This window comes from Podarcis melisellensis (genome assembly GCF_964234715.1).
Source record: "Podarcis melisellensis genome assembly, chromosome: Z".
NCBI classification, from domain to species: Eukaryota; Metazoa; Chordata; class Lepidosauria; order Squamata; family Lacertidae; genus Podarcis; species Podarcis melisellensis.
This window is the reverse complement of record NC_138547.1, coordinates 22,618,917-22,639,616: the sequence shown is the minus strand read 5'-3', so window position 1 is coordinate 22,639,616 and position 20,700 is coordinate 22,618,917. Positions and strand designations below refer to the sequence as shown.

Below are 20,700 nucleotides of genomic sequence, written 5' to 3'. Positions count from 1 at the left end.
TTGTTTGCAATGCTGTTTTACAAATTATGAATTGTTTTGGTATTTTTTTAAAATAAATATTTTTTAGTGTGCACTATATCAGAAAAAATAACTTTTTAAAAAACTTTCAGACATACCCAAATTCTAATTCAATTGCCCTCTGGACAGTCTTCAGTCAGTCTGGCTGTATCAGCACCAGTCTGCTATGTTACACCTTAATGGCTAATTTATAGGATGATTTGTCTTCAGATCCATTATCAACAGTAGTTAACTAGGAGCAAAGGTATTTACAGCTACAGAAAAAAAGTGTGTTGTTCTGCTAGAAGCAAACACGTAGCCTTCAAATTACTGAAACATGTTTGCTCTTTTTATTAGCTCATGATATGTATGATATATATGTTAAACCCAAGATAGGTTCTGTTTACAGTCTAGTACTGAAATAAATGTTATAGGCACACCACAACCTACAGTGGAAAGGCTGTAATACATGCAGGTGCCACTACTGGAAAGCTTGGTATCTGAAATCTCAGTTATCTGAACACAAAGAATTCAAATACCCAATCAGCTAGAGTTTGCCACTTCTTTCTTGTGTTTTGCTGGTTGATGGAAACTATTTCAAGGGGGCAGGGAGAGAGATTGGAGAATCAGGGAGGAAAGATGTTTTCCCTTTGTTTGGTCTTTCCTGATTGGCTGCAGCGATCTCAGGCAGAAACCAGGGAGGGATAGAGAAGAGACATCTCATGGATTAGAAATGTTCCCATAGGAAATAATACAAATTATCAGCTTGTTGTGTGAATACTTGCCAAATGAACAATTAAAGTACAATTAGATCAGCAGCTCTTCAAATGCAGGTGCTTGTGAGAGCCATCAGCAGCTTTGCAACTTAACAGTACAATCCTAAGCTTGTCTACTCAGAAGTGAGGCTAGGATTGTAGTAAAAAACTTCCTATGTTTGACAATGTAAAAACATTTTTGTTGAAACTATCCATATAGCTTTCTTCACTAGTCAAAATTTTAATTTAGAGAAAGATGGCTTACATTAGCACATACACATAACATAAGACTATGATTATGTCAGGAAAGGAAAGTGGAATTAAAATTACTCCAGAAAGAGGAAGGATGGCACTTTCATAAGACTGGTCCGCTATTTAAAACACCCACACAGAAACATACTATATTGGTCTAACCTGCTTGCCAGACGAACTCAGAGGCTGTTAAAAATAAATGAAGGATTAACATCGGATTGTTTTATTGGAACTACCTGGACTAATTAAGAGAAGCAGTATAAATGTGAGATCCTCATCACCCCCCGAACCTCAGGCATGGAAAGCTAACCAGAGACTTATAATTTGGCATAAAATTTGGATTGTTTGATTATTGTATAATTTGGAATGTTATTAATGTGGTTTTTATTGGATTGTTAAAATAGAAAATTTAATAAATATTATTATAAAAAAAGAAACAGAAAACTTCCACATTCCACATTCGAAAAATGGGAACTAGCCGATTAACATATTTTAGCAGTTAAGCGATCTATTTCTTAACTAAGAATGCTGCCCAGTTGCCCTCTATTGTTAATATATGCAATATTCAGGCCAAAAATAAACAGAAATTATAAGTTACTAATAAAGGTGAAGGAGCCAGAGAGGATAAGATGCAAGTATAGTTAATGGCACTACTGAACCATATACACACCTGTTTTGCAAGTGAGCCTCTAACTCACACCGTTGCATAGTGTGCTTACAATCTTCTTGAAAGGGGCAGAGGACAATGAGCTTATCAAGTAAATTCCGCACTAAAAGGGAAGACTTCCGGCACTGCTGGAAGGACAGCTTTTTCCGATCCATAGGGCAGAAGTCATACTCCTGCATGAAGTTCTCAAGGCACTTAAAACAGTATGTGTGTCCACAAGGTGTGTCCATAGGCTGCAGCAAAGGCTGAAGGCAAATATGGCAAGTGAGCTCATCATCCACTTCATCCTGGAAGTTATAAAGATGATTGTCCAGCAACAAGTGGAGCTGCCCACACTCATGGCACCGTTCTCCAAGTTTGAAGACCGGTTCTTCTCCTGCAGTCTCAGCCATGGCACCCAGCATCTGGCGTGTTTACAATCAGGGGGCAAGGCAGGTCTTTTGGCGGTAGTGAAGAGAAGATACCTAAAATGAAGAAACGAATGCTTATCAGAATGTTACACCAGCAGACTGATCCAAGTCCGGTCTTCTGGGAGAAAGCTGTGATGTCACAGCTCACTCTTTTCCTTGCCTATTTTGTTTAAGTACACTTTTAAAAGTTTATTGTTGATGAAATAAGGGCCAATATGTTTAACAAAAAAGTGGTAGACAGTATCTTTCAAATTTTATCCATGAAATTATCACCAGGGCAGCCTCAATAAGAAAATGATTGAGGGCAAACGATAGTGCTTTTCTATGGTTAGAGATCTTCCCCTGCAATGTGCACTTCACGTGAGGTCATTAATTAGTCTGACTTTACATTCTCTGTCTTGTGGCTTGGGTTGGTAAACCTTTACTGATGTGAATAAGAACTATGAATCACTGTTCAGTAACAGTGGCAGGAGTTGTGTGAAATGTGTTAAGTCAACAAATTATCCCAATATTTCCAACTATGGGAGGTGCTGCAAAGGATCTTTACAGAACAAATTCTGCCCCTTCCTACTTGATAAGGTAGAAAGGAAAAATTTAAAATTAGGTAATATTTCAAACCATCAAATCAATTTTTAATTAAAAAGATGAGATCACTACTTTACTCTGCAATGTATACAAATTTCATGTAGTAAAAGATACAATATTTACATATAAGTAATGTACTTTAGATAACTGAATACATTTGTTTGTAAGGCCATTTAAAATTACCTGCAATTGATCCACTCTCCACCCACCCAGTTAAGACTGATGTCATTGGGTATATTAATGCTACTTTTGCAACTTATGATCCAATTCAAAACTCATTTTCAGTCTGCTGACAGATTTATTGCTTGACATTGACAAAGCTGTCTGAGAAGAGATGCTTTTAAGCTGAGCAGTTTTGCAACTATAAACAGATACAGATATTTGTGTCACTTCCTTAGACAATTTCTAATGCAAACTTAGAAGAGAATATTTTTGTTATCACCCAAGCATCTTATAATACACATTCAAGAAGATTATTAACTTTGCAAGCAGTTACTTCATTAAGTAACTAAAGTCATATTCAGCAAATATTCATTGTGACCCTTGCAGATGGTAATTATAAACAAAGTACAAACCCTCAGTAAAATATCTAACTGGTGTATTTATGTAACTTTATTTTACATTTCCAACCTAGCCCATTTCATAATCACATAATAAATATATATTTTACACCTGTTTTTAATATTTGTTATGATAGAGACTCATAACAATTTAAGAGGAAAGAGACTGGTCAACAGGGCCCTAGAGATGCAATGAAAAAGGACTAAAAATATGTTGTGGGAGAAACTGACATTATAGAATTGAAATGTGTGAGAGAAGGGTTGAGGAAATGAATGTGAATATTGTGTTTGCAGGAGAAACTGCTGGAAGAAGGAGGTAAGGCTGAAGTCTGTTGCTATGTCAGTTGATATGCCACATGGCTTAGCTGGACACATAGCTGTTGTTTAGGAATTCTTAAAGTATAAATATTGCTGTATCTTCTATCCAATGAGGCACTTTCCTCTCGGCCTAATTAGTGTCCCTTGCAATGCTAAATAATGACCTCCTGTTTGACTGATAATTAGTGTATGAATTCTATTGGCTGTTCCAGGCAGCCCAGGGTATCGGTCTGGAACCCCAGTATTTCCCCAACACAACAAAATGAAATATCAGAGTAATGGAAGGCCAGTCTCTATGCCAGGGATGTAGAGCCTAAGATTCTCCATATGTTGTTATACGACTCCAACTCCCACCAGTGTCAATCTATGGGTTAGGCACAAAGGGAGTTGTAATCTGGCAACCTCTGGAGGGCCACATGTTCCCCATCCCTGCTTTATGCCCTCAGATTTCTACATATTTAACACAGCCCTGAACACCTTGTGACCCATCAAGCCAATCACAACTTACTACCACTTCAAGCAACCCATCTAGATTGGCCAAGGTCTGCATTCAATGGGGTAAAAATTATGCTGGCTCATCATAATGTACAGAAAAAAGGGGGGAGGACTGTAAGTTGCCCAACATACAATTTCAGCTTCTGTTTAAATTCTTCATTGTTGTCAGCCACCTTGAAGTCCTGACAGGAAAAAAAAATAGAGTAAAATAAACTTTCTTTCAAATACTGATGTTTTACTCCATTACTGCCCAAGTTTTACACAAAATTCTTGGAGATCAAATCAAAGTAGCTCTTAACCACTGAGGCTCAGATTTCTAACATCCAAGAAAGTGTTGAATGTACCTCATTGCTTCTCTTAAGTCCATAAAAGGAAGCTGTTCAGACTGTTAAAAACTCAGACCTGACCTTAGCGATGAAAGACAATCCACACCTGTCTGCACGATAGTAAAGTGAAAAGCCCTCCTAAGCATGGCAAGCTGGAACTAGTCTGTTGAGTCCTCAGTGACTGAATCAGAAAGCAGATGTTCCATGTGGTGTTATTCAATAAGAGTTTCTGTATTGGTTCTTTACCACCATATGTGTAAAACTGGGCATTATTTTAGGCTTGTAAATGAAACCACAAAAGTTATTGCCCCACAAAAAAATGCTTCTTAGGCTAAAAAGAGTTCTGATTCTCCTTTAGCAGCTACCTGCAATTTCTATGACGAATGAGGAAGGGCTTTGCCTCCTCTGGCAGCCCAACTGGTTTCTGTAGTAATGGGTAATGATACAAGTTAAACATTGTCTCCAGGTATTATAGGTTGGAGCCAAGACTCCACCCATTAGTGTTCTTGTGGTTACTTTCATTTTCCTATGCAGTTGCATAAATCTGATAATCAATAAAAAGCAACTTGTTCTGGGTCTACAAAAGTGAGTAGGCCTATGCTGGGCACAGGTAGGAGATGCAGCACCCTGTCTCTCCTTCGCCAGTGTGCATGAAATTCCATGGCAAGCTTTTTAAGCTGCTTCAACAACCCTCTGGAGCAACCTCTTAAAAGAGATTCCCGAAGCCCCATCTACTTAATGTTTCACACATTGTGTTTTTTGATGTTTAGGAGAGTTAAACTGCTCTGTTACTGGTGGTGTTAATGTATTTTAAATTGTGGAAGTTCTGCAATGTATTTATAATTTTTGATTTTTACCTCTAATATTTTATAGCATTTTTTGTACTTTGCTTGTGATATTTGTGAACTGCTTAGGTGTTTCTTTTAAAAATGTGAAGAACAATATAAATTATATATGCTACAGTTATCAGGCTAGAACTTAAGTATTCACAGTACTTTATTACTCTAAACCAGGGTTTCCCAAACGTGGGTCTCTAGTTGTTTTTGGACTAAAATTCCCATCATATTTGACCACTGGTCCTGCTAGCTAGGGATGATGGAAGTTGTAGTCCCAACAACTGGTTTGGAAGACCCTGCCCTAAAGTTTAAAGAAACTCAGCTTTTAAAAGTTCCCTGATTACTGACAAAGGAAATGAGGCTTTATCCAGCTCACTGGTTTTCAAGCTGTGTTCCAAGAGAGCTTGGCATTCTATGCAAGCCTGAGTGTTTGGTAACAAGATTGGTAACAAGGGGGAAATTCCTCTAAAAGCTTGCCCACTACTTGTTCTTCCCAAGCAATGTGCAGCAGCTAGAGTGTGTTGGATACATCCTAGGATACACTGATGAGACCCAACAGGACTGGCCAGTGTTCCATGTGAGCTACCTACACCCTTGGATTTGTTTCAGTATCATGAATTCCACAGCAGACACTTGAGGATTCCCAGTCAATATGGAATGGGTTCCTGACGGAAGAACCTTTGAAAACCTGCCCATGCTGTGCTATAACATAAAAAGCAAAGAGAATTTTAAAGTAGCATTAACAGTGGCTATACAAAGGCTGCTACAGAAGTCAACCTGACCAGTTAAAGGCTTGAACGATTCCTCAGCAAAGTCCTGTCTCTTGGGGCTATTCCTATATGGATTTTCCATAGAGGGCTTACGTGGTGGTGGTTGCAGAGACTGTCTGGCAGGCAGAAGTGCCATGATAAGAGCTAGGCAGTTGGGAGCCAACACTTTCCACAATAACCTTGATGTAGTAGAGTTCCACAGCATTGTAATAAATTTAAACAGTGAGCCCTGACCAACAACAGTCAGAGCTTAAGGGTGGTGGTAGGAATTAAAGGATGTCCCTAAGCATGCATCAGTGGTGGATAGTGCCGTGTGCAGACTCCAGGCATTTTTACCTTCTCAGTCCTTAGCCATATTGTTACTTTCAAGCAGCAGGGTTCTCTCCCCACTCCAGGGGCCAGTTTACATTATCATTACCACTGTTCTAATAACCCCTGATGCTTGAAATAAAAGAACAATTGCATGCTGCTGGTTTCTAGCTATAAAAAGCCAAATGAGGCACCCATTATGCTTTATAGTCTTGCTAATTTAAAATTATTCCCTACAACAGCAGCAAGTTGTCTGCTCTTGCCTCTAATCATGTCAAATTACAGTGCTTTCACCATTTGCTGAATCACACATATTCTCTTTGTATTTACACATCTATGGCATTATAGAATACTAATAACTTAGTTATGCCAAATAAAAAGACAACGATGAGTCTTTCAGTTCATTTTGCATTTTATTTAATCTTCAAATCTAGGAAGAAATCCAAGGAATGAAATGCTGACTAAAGCAGTGTTTTTCAACTTTTGCTGGCTCAACTGTAAAACACCTAGCTATTAAGATCCTACAGGCAAAATCATATTCTGTTCTTCCTATCAAACAAAATAATATACCTCAAGGAAAAGTAAAATAGAATCCTGGCCTCAGGGAGTAAAAACAAACAAACCAGAAATTTCAAGGTGGGAGGTGTTAGTACTAGGCTGCTACAAAGCAGAATAAGCCTGTTTAGTAGGAGCATGTATAATGGGCACCTCATTTTTTATACTTGAAATAAATGCTTAGGGAACCATGGAACTAACAATGTAACTTAGGTGGATTTGTAGCTGGTTGACCGACCAAACCCAAGATGGCTCACTAACAATTTCTCACCTCCCCAGAAAAAAAGCAAGTGCAGTGTCATAGGGTTCTGAATGACTTAGATGAAGGAACGGAGGGGATACCCAACAAATCTGAAGATGGCACAAAACTGGGAGGGGTGGCTAATACTGCAGAAGACAGGATTCAATATGACTTTATAACAGATTGGAGAAGTGGACAAAAACTAACAAGATGAATTTCAATAGACTCATTTTTATACCCTGGAATTTATTCCTTTTTATGCTGTTGCTAATACAAGAATCGGGTAAGAAAAACTCTGAACATATATTAGACTAGTTAACATGCACTTTTGAAATTAACTAAAACACTCATTCAATAAAAGAATTTTAGTTAATTCTGCTAAAATTTCACCAAATGCTAAAAGTGGAATCCTCAAACTTTCAAGATTTGCACATAGTTAATTCCTCAATTAAGTCAACTGTATAATAGAATAGTACATTGCATAAGCAGCATGGACCTCATCCTAGAAGACAGGATATGCAACATTCCAGTTCCTTGCCTAGCAAATAAACAAGTGTAGCAGTCCTTGTGTGCTTTTGTGCGTAGATCAAAAGATAAGCCCAGTGTTAAGGGTTAACTAGTTGATAAGAACATGAGAAGGTCATATGTCTTGAGCCTTTCCACAGTCCAGGTGGCAAAAATATTGACAAACAGATTAGACATGGCAACAGAATTTATGTGCAACAAACCCAGTGTCCTACAGGAACTAGAAAAACCAGTGGAAGTATGCATATAATGTAATCAGCATCATCCCAAAAGAGTAAACCACTGCACTATTCTGCCATCACTTTTTCCTATCCATAATCATGCAATCTTGCAAAACCAGCCTACAGATATTGCTAACTACCAGTAATAAAAAATGTATTCCAGGCAACCTGCCAACTCCTATCTTTGACAGTCAGACAAAAGGCCAAGACTGTCACTGTCACTATTTACGTCAGCTTGGTTATTTGTAGTCAAAATTTTGGAACCCTAGGGTTGGAAAGATGGAGAACTCATGCCTCATCATCAAAACTAGGACTTGAGAGACTTGGTTTGGAGGATTATCTGAATTCTGATAAAGTGTTAAGCAAAATATTTACTAAAACAGTTTCATTGCTATTTGGTTTAAGCTTTTCAATGCATACCCATATGAATATACAGTGGTACCTCAGGTTACATACACTTTAGGTTACAGACTTCGCTAACCCATAAATAGTACCTCGGGTTAAGAACTTTGCTTCAGGATGAGAACAGAAATCGTGCTCTGGCAGCAGTGCGGCGGCAGCAGGAGGCCCCATTAGCTAAAGTGGTGCTTCAGGTTAAGAACAGTTTTAGGTTAAGAACGGACCTCCGGAACAAATTAAGTACTTAACCCGAGGTACTACTGTATATATACCGCATTTTTCGCAACATAGGACGCACTTTTTCCCCTCCAAAAATGAAGGGGAAATGTGTGTGTGTCCTATGGTGCGAATGCAGGCTTTCACTGAAGCCTGGAGAGCGAGAGGGGTCGGTGCGCACCGACCCCTCTCGCTCTCCAGGCTTCAGGAGAGCCCCACCGCCAGCCCCACAAGCTCGGGGGACAGCGGGGAGGCAAAACGCCGCCATCCCACTGTCCCCCAACTTGGTTAGAAGGCTGGCGGGAGGAGAAGCCTGCTCCTCCCCATCGTCAGCCCCGCAAACTCGGGAGACAGCGGGAGAGGCGCAGCGCGCCATCCCGCTGTCCCCCGACTTGGCTAGAAGGCTGGCGGGGGGAGAAGCCTGCTCCTCCCCGTCGCCAGCCCCGCAAACTCGGGGGACAGCGGGAGAGGCACAGCGCGCCCTTCCCGCTGTCCCCTGACTTGGCTAGAAGGCTGGCGGGGGGAGAAGCCTGTTCCTCCCCGTCGCCAGCCCTGCAAACTCGGGGGACAGCGCTGGGCTCCCGCTGCTTGCGGAGAGTTGCCTGCATGCTGAAGCCTGCACGCGCTGAGCTCAGCGCGTCCAGGCTTCGCGGACCTCTCAGCAAGCTGTGGGAGCGCTCCCACGGCTTGCGGAGACTTGCCTGTTTGGGGGCTGGGGTCGGGGGAAGCTCGAGCTTCCCCCGTCCCAGCCCCGCGCCTGGGGGGAAAATAATTTTTTCCCCTTTATTCCCCCCCCCCAAAAAAAACTGGGTGCGCCCTATGGTCCGGTGCGCCCTATGGTGCGAAAAATACGGTATACTTGCCAACCTAGGATAACATTTATTGTATCTGATGAGGTTGACTCTAGTCTGTGAAAGCTTACACCGTAATACATTTGTTCAGTCTTGTAAAGAAGTATGTGAGCATGATCCTTCTGCCATCAACTTTCCTACATATCCACCTGCATGAAATTCTTGGTTGCTCATGACTAGCACTACCTTGTTAAGTACAACACCGAATTTGTTAAACTTCCTAGATAGAATAAAAACTGACAAACAGCCAGGTCCAGATGGTACCCACCTTAGTTTTCTCAAAGAACTCAAATGTGAGATTGCTGATCTTCTAAACAAAAATATGTAACTTGCCCCTCAAATCAGCCTCCATACTTCAGGACTGGAAAGTTGTCAATGTAATATAATATTTAAAAAGTAACCTGTTCATAAACTATCTAAAATGAGGTGCAAGTAGTGAGGCAGCCAGGTTTGCTGATGGTGTTCAGAGTCATTAAAAAAAAAAAAATCATAGAATCATAGAACTGCAGAGTTGGAAGGGACCACAACGATTATCTAGTCCAGCCTCCTGTAATGCAGGAATCTTTTGCCCAAAATTGTGATGAGCTCTAAAGGGACTTCTCCAAACTGAAAATGTTCAGAAAAGGGCAACCAAAATGATCAAGGGAATGCAGCAACTATGGTTCATATGTGTGCAGCTGACTCTTCCCAACCTCTAGTCTCCCCCCAGCCAAACACTTTTTGAGGCTGAGGCCCTTAGGTCAAGAACAAAGGAGATTTTATATGGAGTGTTAATGTGGAGGAAAGATGCTATTTTCTTGATCACTGTCATTTAAAACAGACAAACTCTCCAAGAGTCTTTTAATAACCATGAAATTTGGAGGAAGCATAAGGTATTCGCCCCATTTCACAGCCTTAAAACACTAAGTGGTGTCAAAACCCCCTGCTACCTTGTTCCTGGGTAGCAAAACCTTGCCGGCCAGCAATCAAATTTGTTTCTCAGCCACAATACTTGTGCTACCAGTTCTGAGAGTTTAGCTCCCAGAAACTCTATTTCCCATCCCCAACACAATCATATTTCTCTGCTCTTTCTTTTGGTGGGTTAAGAGATGAATCAATACCAGAGTAATAACTATTCTGTTCTCTCCTAAAATGTGGGTGCTCACCAGGAACACAGTGGGGTGGGGCAAGAAAAGACTAACAACTTCTGGTAGGAATTTGTCACCCAGCCTGCCTCAACAGAAGCAGTACTCTAGTTCTTACAGTCTTCTTTTGGAAACAAAATAGGACATAGACTACATCTTTAGCTATCTCAGAATGGCTACATTGTGAAAGGACATAAACATGTGGTCCTATGAAGGTACAAGAAGGGGCTTTTCCTGTCAACTACTCTCATGCTGGATTGTTTTCACTATTAAGTTGTGTTACAAGCTGATAAATCAACCTCTCCCAAGGTGTTGGGGTCTTTAAACAGAGGCATTGCCATCTCTTCTGCTATTTTCAAATGGTTTTCTTTCCAGAACTCTTCAAAGCAGTTTCCTGGTCTAACTATATTCATGAAGCACTGTTTCTGGTGTTACAGCAACATATGAAGCAGTCTTCACTATAGCCTCCTGCTATTTTCCTGTGGATGCCAGTCTTCCATATGCATGCCTTCACAAAGCCCACAATTAACACCACCACCACCACCAATTCTTTAAATATACTAGGAGTAGGAAACCAGCTAAGGAGGTGGTTGAACTTTTGGTATAGAAGGGACTTAAAATGTTGAGTAAAAGGAGATTGGCAAGAAGCTGAAATCTTTTGTTTTTCTCTTCACTGTGGAAGATGTAGGGCAGATCCTTGTGCATGAGCTAACTTATCTGGAAGTCCTAGACCTAGAGAGTCTTGGAAGCCGGGGTAAAGCATAATTACAGGAGATCCCTTAGGCCAGCACTTGCCTAACTCTACCCAACTGACCCAACTGACATGTGAAAGTGCAGATCTTCTAACAAAACTATGAAAAGTATCCATAAGATCAGCCTCCATACCCAAGAACGAGAACGTGGTCAGTGTAACATCAGCTCTTAAAAAGGCATTCAGAGAGGATCCAAGAAATTACAGGCCAGTTATATTAACATCTGTTCAAGGGAATAATAAATTTATCAAGTAAAAAGAAAAATAAGTCTTGCTCAACGTTCCCTGGACAAAACACCAGTGTATAAAAATATACATGGTGTGGATGAAGAGAGGCTTTGCTGCCCACTGTCATAATACTAGAACCCATGGTCATCCAAGGAAGCATAATGTTGGACAAATCAGGAAAGGCAAAAGGAAACACTTGTATTTTTTTTTAGCTTCACATATTATCATTTTCTTGGCATTTATCTTCAAAGCCTCAAACTGCAAGGGTCCAGCATACCTCAAGTGGCAGCTTACCAACCAGTTGGCTCCTTCTGGCTCCCCTCTTGCCTAGCTTGAACCAAGCTGCTTCAGTCTCTACATTCTGAGGGGGCTGAGCAGCCTCTCACAGGGCACTATGAACACTGGAAATTCACTTTAATGATAGTAATGTAAGTGTTCCTCTTGTCCCTTGTTGCCTCTCCATTTCTACAGAAGCCTTTTCCTCGAAGTAAGAAAGATTCAACAAGATACTCTAATGCTATTCTGCACAATCATGGTCAAATAGATGTCAGTACCAACAAATACTATTCAGGTATGTGCAGCTTCAAATTGAGAAATGAGGTGGTTTTAACCACCCACATTTTGTTACCACACATATAGGAGGACACAACAACACAATCATGTAACCTTTAATGGTTTACTAACCAGGTAAACAATCTGCCCAGTCTCGATCTTCTACTTTTCCCAGCAAGGAGTTATTTGAGCCTAGAAATAAATTAAAGTTATTGTGGATTTTCTCCCTTCCCAGTTATTAATGCCTATAAATAAATTTCTGCCTAGCCACCTAAATTTATCTACCCTAAAGATCTAAACAGGAATTTTGTGAGTCAGGTTACACAGGAATGTAGTCATGGCATAAGTTTAGAAAGAGGTCAAAGGGAAGAACTAAAGCAGTTCAGTATATGCTTATCTGACATATTGTGGGTGGAAGCATATAAAAAGCCAATAGATAATAAGCAGAGTAAATTTAGGAAGAATAGTACCATAGCTATCCACAATGGAAGCTGCCTTATAAAGTCAGACCATTTGTCCTACATTAAGTGTTGCCTACCCTGATTAGTGTTTCAGACAGGAAGCTTTATTCACCCATCTGGAGATGCCTGGGATTTTTTGCATCTGCTCTACAACCAAGCTATGGCCATCACCCTGAAGATGGCACACAATTGCTCATATACTGGTGATTTGCACATTTGTTACAAGAAAACCTTTGACTCTATGAGAATTTATTCCAAGAAAACCTTGGAAGTCTATGAGGAGTTCCTCGGTGTGAAGTAATAATGCACAAGCTCTCTTGAGAGACAGCTTGCCCACCATTACTAATATTTGTGTTGAGCTGTGGACATGTTCTAGCATGCACACTTCATACAGTACAATGAGGACACCCAGGGAAACTTACCTGTGAATTTACTGTCTACCCTGAATCATGACCTAGAGTGCTCTGAAATGTTTAAGTGTTTCCTTGGAAGATGAGTCTATGGAGAAATGGTTCCCTGAAGGTCAAAATGTCTCCCATATTCTTTATGGGAAAGTTCTTTATTAAGAACTTTCTTTTTCATATGCTTCTTATAATTCCCATTCTTCCTATATAACATGCAAATTCTGATACTGTTGCCTAGGCTATTTAATATCTGCACTGGGGGTGAGGATCAATCCTGTGGCCTACAGTTGTGATTAGATAACAATTTCCATGATCCCTACCTCTGACCATGTTGGTTGGGACTGATGGGAGTTGTAATCCAGTAATATTTGGAGGTCAATAGGTTCTCCTTCTCTGAACTATGTGAAACCACTAAACAAAGGTCATCTAGATATCTGAGGTGAGATGTCATCAATATGTAGATGTACAACTCTATTTTTCTTTTTCTTAGATTGAAGCTGTGAAAGTGCTGAACTGGTCCCTGAGTTGGTAATGGACTGGATAAGGACCAATAAACTGAAGTTGGATTAAGATGGAGGAAGTTCTGGTGAGTGGTTCATCGGGCTTCAGAGGTGTATCCCTTTCTACATGGACTGCTCTCTCCCTAATGAATCAGAACCAGATGTTGAGCTGCCCTTATACCCTTAAATTTAGAGACCCAAGTAGTTTCTGTATCATAAAGAACATTTGACTAACTAATGATGATACTAAACATGCCCAGAAAGAGATAGTGTGACTAGCTTACACATGCTCTGGTAAAAGCTCACTTAAGAGTACTACATAATGCATTGTACAAGGGCTGCCTTTTAAGACAATATGGAAACCTCAGTTGGTACAAAACAAAGAAACTAGATTTGTGATTAGCATGTGAAGCACATTTCAGCAGCAGTGAAATATTGGCACCAATTCCCAGTCCATTTCCAGGAGCAATTCAAATTGCTAGTTCTCATCTTACCAGGCTAGGACCCAGATATGTGAAGGACAATCTTCTCCTGCACAAACCTGTCTTCCTCAAGGACCATTCTCTGGGTCCCTACACCTCCAAAAGTAAGAAGACAAATGGCCAATGAGAGGACATTTTCTGAAGAGGTACCCAAGTTATGGAACACTTAATGTGGGAAGGCTTCCAGCACTGATTTATTTTTTGCATACATGGTAAGAACTATTTATTTGCCCAAGTCTTTCAGATTTTTAGTCTTCTAGGCTTTTATGCTGCGTTTACTGTACTGTTGGGTTTTGTAATGTTAAATATGTTGTTGTTTATGGTGTTTTTAAGAATTCTGTAAAACACTCAGAATGTCTTCAGACTAAGGAGTGAGGTATACAGCTATGTTCAATGAAACTTCTTTCCAGTATGTATATATAGGATGTATGTATACAGTATGTATGTATACATACAGTAAGTATGTATAGGATGGAAGCCTGAGTGAATATATTAGAAAATGACCCTATTAAAACTTCACAATCAGCAGCTAAATAATGTTTCTACTCTGTCTTCCAAACTAAACAACTTTTCCTTTTGAAAAATATTGTCCTCCATTGCCAAATGTGCTTTGAACTAACAAGCTGTTTTTATATATCATACTTCATTAAGTGTCGTCAAGACTCTTCATTCTTTTTATTGATATTAGTGACTTCACAAAGAAAGCAACCAAACTTAAGGCTCAAGACTGAACAAATAATGTCTCCTGCAATTAACATACAAAATCCAAACTAAAAGCAAAAGTTAAAACCTAGGATTTATCCAAATAACTGCAGCTAAAAGAAGAGTTGCCAACAGAATGGTTACCTTCCAAGGATGTGGTAAAGTGTTAATAAATGGAGACCGTATGTCTACTACCTAATTTCTTTGAAAAGCCCACTTCAAAACACATATCATCCTATATGTTTATCAGAAAATTCCACTTTACTTAATTTTAAGAGAGATAATGCTAAGTAATTACCTTACCTTATGAAGCTTTAGCAAATTATAATGCCTACAGCCACATTTCTAGCATGTTCTTTCACTCCTGTCCAATCATGCTACACTAGATAGCGTCAGCAGCCTCAGACGTGTACTTCCAACAGCATTGGGAAACTGTCCATTTAAACAGATCACAGGCACACACTTTTTGTCACCTATCACATTTAGTCATTCATGAAAACTGCCTAGTAAGAAATATTCCTTATCTAACACAATTTGAAAATGTTAATCAGAATGTCTAGCCAAACAGTCATAATTGTACACTTCCCTCACCTATCTTTCTTCAAGACAGCACAGTAAGAAATGTTCCTTATCTAATATAATTTGGAAATGTTAATCAGAACGTCTAGCCAGACATTCATTAACGTAACAAAGCAGAAATAGATAGTGCATGCCAGGAGCAGAACAATGAGAAGAAATAACACTGTGAATGATACTGTGAATTTTCTTCTTCCCCCTTACAGTTTCTCAAATTCCATGTTAATTGGGCAAGGTCTCAACACCCCGCACAACTCCATACACAGCTATACTATCATGCACAATTCCATATACCATTCACACAATCACTATTATATGTCTTCATTCCACTGTACTATGGACATTAGTTCCATAAGATGTGGTGGTGATGTCGAAAGAGAGTAAGACAGATTGATGTCTACTAGACATATTAGCAATATGTTACTTTCTGGAAGAGTACTTTTGCTTCCCTGTCCGGCTGTTGACTTCTCATAAGAATCTGATTGGCTGCTGTGAGAAACAATAACTGGACTAGATAAACCAGTGGTAGATCCAGCAGAATGGCTCTTACTTAAATGTGTAAGAACAAAATTATGGGTTGAAATGCTTACAAAATGGTTATATAGTGGTACCTCGGGTTACAGGCGCTTCAGGTTACAGACGCTTCAGGTTACAGACTTTGCTAATCCAGAAATAGTACCTTGGGTTAAGAACTTTGCTTCAGGATGAGAAAAGAAATGGCGGGGTGGCGGCCGGGCAGCAGCGGGAGGCCCCATTAGCTAAAGTGATACCTCAGGTTCACAGTTTCAGGTTAAGAGCGGACCTCCAGAATGAATTAAGTTCTTAACCCGAGGTACCACTACATAGGTAAACTGTGTGGATTGCAATAGCCACAACAGTTTCAAGAGAATTCCTAAAGCCCAGTCTAAGGTTTAAGCTGAGGTATTAAAAATTACTGGATTTATACAATTTCAGTAATCAGTAAACTTTCATTAACTAGCCAAAGGCCATGGCATCATCTAAGCAGAAGAAAAGAAAAAATATCAGCAATCACCACAATTTCACAGTCCTAAACTTGGCTATGTCATAGGTGTAAGCGACTACATATTAGAGCTTTTAGGTAGTAATACTCCCAATAGTTTTCAAGTTCTATGTTGGATCACTCCATAGTTCCATATACTGAGATGGTCCTGACATTGTTCACCGAGCCAACCTTGACCAAACAGACAACATCTGACAAACAATGGGCTGAGAGCAGCTGTTAAACCAAACCTTAAATGAGGCTTTGGGCAAACTGTTGCTTGGCATGACGTTCAACCAACAAACCAGACTTTGGTATCCCATACATCAGAATTCACTTTTTCTCTCTACAAACAATGGATTATTAGGCACTCCCTTATTTGTTCTAGGATACACAAAGAGCACCAAGAATTATAGTTAGAAAAGCAAGCATGATTGCTCCCCTTAACATTATCTTTACAGAACTCTCACGCTAACATTTCAATAAAAATGCTATGGATAGTATATAAAGTGGTCTTTGTCAAGAAGACACCTCCCAAGTGACTAAAAAATTACCGGTAGGTACAGTACTCTGCTCCTGCGATGCCCACAGGATAGCTCAGTCAGTACAGCACGAGATTCTTAATCTCAGGGTCATGGATTCAAGTCCCACATTTGGCAAAATGATTCCTATATTGCAGGGGACTGGACCGGATGACCCCTGTGGTTCCTTTCAACTCTACAAATCTGTTATTCTAGATTTCTCTGTGGTTAATCCACATAATATGTAGGTAAGCCTCTATTTAATTTTCTTCCTCAACCATCCTTTTCAGTGAAGAAACATAGTTATTATATTGCCTCAAAAGGCAAAGTCAGGGGTTTAACCAGCAATTTCCTCTGTAAGACTTGGGCTTTTGGAAGATGAGGTTTTTGAAAGCACAAAGCCATCTTTATCTGCAATGTATGTAGAGCTCTACAATCCTTCTCTTTCATTTATCACTAGCTGGAAGCTGAAATGAGAGAATCATATTTATGTCTCTCATCTTTTGACTATGAGTTACAAAAGTAGACTTTGGACAGGAGATATATTCATCACAACTTGAAGCAGCTCACAGAAAAATAAACTGATGAATTGTTCATAAGAAAGGAAGCAATACATGACACTTAAGAGACTGGATGTATCTCATTAGTCCTACCCTAGTAAAACAGCATCAGAAAAACATTTCTTCTTCCTTGTCTTTACATTTTTCATGCATCTTTCACTTTGTTATTCATTGTCCAGAGACATTACCATGTTTGTCTGTTGCAGCAAAAACAACAAAATGAATCTTGTGGCACTTTAATGACTAACAGATTTATTATGGCATAAGCTGTCATGGTCCACAATACAATTCATCAGATGCATGAAGTTTTATCCTGAACTCTTGATCTGACTGTTTATAATTTCAACATGCCACCCCATGGGTATATATATACCTGCAACTCAGGATAACACCTCATACATCTGATTAAATGGCTGTATTATACAAAAGCAAATGCCATAATAAATGTGTGTGTCATTAAGGTGCCAAAACACATTGTTCTTTTTGTTATTGTGTCGCTATTTATTTTCTCACTTGCGTATTTCGAAAACAAAGGCCATTGAAATTGGCCCCATTTGAACATCACATCATGGTTAATGACTTACCATGCTCATTCCTAAGAGGGCACAGAGTAAGCAAATCATGATCCCTGGCTCAGATGTAATGCAGTGCCAGGGATGCTTGTTCGTTTCCCCCCAGCACTAGCAAGGAGCATACAGAGCAAACCATTAATTATGGTTTACCATGATGTGTGAATTGGATCACTGTGTTTATTGCACAAATGTGTAATTGCTCATTTAAAAATCAAGACAAACTGTGCAAGCCACCAAATTCCCTTTCTGCCAGGCTAGAAGACGGTTAGATTGAGTGGACGCACAGTCCTGTTCTTCTGCACTTGTGGAATGACACCAACATCACTCTGCTGGCACAGAATAGTCTCTTCTGCCTGCTTGCAGTGGATAGCCCTGAAACATGGCATTTTGAGGTGCAGGGAGAGGCTACTTCAAAAAGCCCATGGGTAGCAGCCAGGTTTTGGATTGTACCTGGAGTGAAGTAATGCTTACATAGCAATAGGTTTTGTACAGAGGCTCCAAAAACTCCACAAAAGAAAGCCAATTCAATTATTACCTGTTTCACGAAACTGAAGGCAAACAAGATTACCTAATCAAAAAGGACAAAGTCCAAACTAAGATTTACATAGAAAAGGGCAATTGTGAATCACAACATTATTTCAGAATACTATTTATTCTATATTTGCTTTGCAACTAGGTTTTTTCCCTTTTTTGGCACTACAAAAAAGGGAAAATGGTAAATTAGGAAGGAGTAAATATATCGTGTAGTTAGTCAGAAGAGCACATGGGGTGGGCGTGTTGTGATACTGCATTTTCAGAAGCAACTGTTAGATTTTAATACATAACATCACAATTAATCAGGATTTAGACTGCAATATTATACGCATTTCTCTAAACAGGAAAAACCACTGAGTAGGCTTGCATATGACTCCTAAATAGGATGAAAGACTAAACACTTACTAGAAGGTAAACAAATCCCAGTGACCTTGATGTGATTTGCTTCTCCGGAAACGCTCACTGCATAACTAAAAACTGCTATCTCCTAGTTCTATAGCAACAGCATACCAACTTAGAAGTTCAATGGGACTAACGCTTAGTTAAGCCTAATTAGCTCTAAATCTAATTTTTTTTACATGTTTGTGGGTGCTTGCCTTAAAAAGCTGGATAGAAATATACCAAACACATTCATCAGTGTTTGTGATAGCCATGGGTTAGGCTGCACAAACTGTGAGGCACCAAATATGACCATACCAGTCTGTATGTATTTATTTTAGCCTGACAAACCCATCCCCATCACCCAGTATTTAATAGGCAGGTAAGAAAAAAACAGAGAATAACTCGCCAGTGACTGGCGGGGTTGCTTGCAGTTTTGGAAGATCACAAGTTGTTACACCTATGGCCTCCTTGCTCTGTACAATCTAAACTATTGCTATTGCAGCAAACGACGGAATAAACCCACTTCTTACGTCACAAGGCAAAAAGAGCACCTAAAACTTATTCAGAAGTCACTAATCCATAATAATTGCTCTTGCACTGCTGCTGGGTGGTTCAAAACATGGTTTGGTTACTGTGTTGATCACAACCATTCCAATAAGATTAATATTAATAATATAATATATATGTATTATAAATACACCTGAAGCTCTACTGAGTTCCACCCTTCCCATTCATGTTTGCTCATGAACTGCGGACAGTTTCTAAACCCTGTTGAACAATTCTGACTACTTGCATTTTTATCTTGCTCCACCTTCATGGGGGATCAGGAGCACATAAGTGATGGAACCTCTCTCCCCAATTTATCTTCACAACCACCACCCTGTGAGATGGGACAATTGCTACCTCTTAGCTCGACCTAAAGACACTGAGGGTGACAAACACGTCACAGAGCTCTGAACTATAAATTCACCTATACAATTATTAACATATGTATCATGAAGGGAATTATTGGGGGGAGACATCAGGGAAATAATAATCCCCCCAAGCATAAAACCCCTAATCAAATTAACCTCCCCCACTAACCCAAATTTTTAATCCGAGGAGTTTTGCAAATCGCCTGGTTGATTTTTCTCAAAACAGAACTCAGCGAATAGTTAAAACAACAACACAGAATAGAACTCATCTTCACCACAACCCAAGTAACATTTTGAAGCTCTTCCTGACCACATGAGTCATTTTTTATGCCTTGTTACTGCTGTTGTTACTATTATGATTGGTTCCACACCCCTCTTAGGGCACGGAAGTCATCCTGAGGTGGTCAAAGGAGAGCGAGAGAACTCGGCGATCCTCTCTGAAAGAAGCCGCAACACTTCCCATCCAAACCCCGAAACTTTTAAACTCTAACGTGCAGGGTGTTTATGTGTGTGTGTGTTGTGGTAAGAATTAACGATGTTGGGTGCGTCTCCCCCTCCGCGCTTGACCCGGTCTCAATCCCACGGCAGCTCGGGAGAAGGAGGAGGAGGGAGGAGGAGGAGGGAGGCGGACTCACCTGGTGGAGGTAAGGCGCGGGGGAGAGGGCTCCTCAGACCCGCGGGAGGGCGGGAAAGGCGCCAAGGAAAAGCGCGGGCTCCCGGCTCTCCTCAGGGGACCCGCTGCCGCTGCCGCCGCTGCCGAACCCGGCCCAGGTCGGTAGGACTGAGGCAACGTGGCTGCTTCTCTTGTGAGTTTCCGGGCGGAGGAAAGAAAGAAAGAAAGACGAAACCACTGAGAGGGCGGAGAGAGGGAGGAGAAAGAGGAGGCGGATGCCGCTCAGGTGCCTCAGCTTGCCCGCCTCCACCCCTCGAAACAGCCGCTGCGGCCGCCTCTTTCCCCGCCTGCCTTTGCCTTTGCCGCCGCCCCTCAAAACAACGCCTCACACGCGCGCCCGGCTGGTTGTCCTCAAGGTGCCCCCTTCCCCCCCCCCCCGATAAGTTTCCTTTCTCTCTATCACACACGCAAAAGATGTATAAAATGAATGGCTGGCTCAGATGCCGCCCTCCTTGGCCAAAATGTTGTCCCAAATCG

General features: G+C 40.5%; 1 protein-coding gene across 3 annotated transcripts in view; it reads right to left on the bottom strand.

Annotated features, from left to right (window-relative positions):
* The window catches only part of LOC309362244 (ligand of Numb protein X 2-like), a 40,392-nt gene extending 20,044 nt beyond the window's left edge, over nt 1-20,348 (bottom strand). The window contains exons 1-2 of one of the 3 annotated variants that reach the window (XM_081897819.1): nt 20,186-20,348; nt 1,675-2,135 (exon numbers count right to left, since the gene is read on the bottom strand). In XM_081897819.1, coding sequence (XP_081753945.1) covers nt 1,675-2,075 — 401 coding nt within the window. In that variant the 5' untranslated portion in view covers nt 2,076-2,135; nt 20,186-20,348. Of the gene's footprint in view, nt 1-1,674; nt 2,136-2,849; nt 2,869-4,171; nt 4,190-20,185 lie in introns of those variants that run through there. The other 2 variants (XM_081897820.1, XM_081897821.1) reach the window with 2 other exon arrangements.
* Between the last annotated feature and the right edge of the window lie 352 nt (nt 20,349-20,700).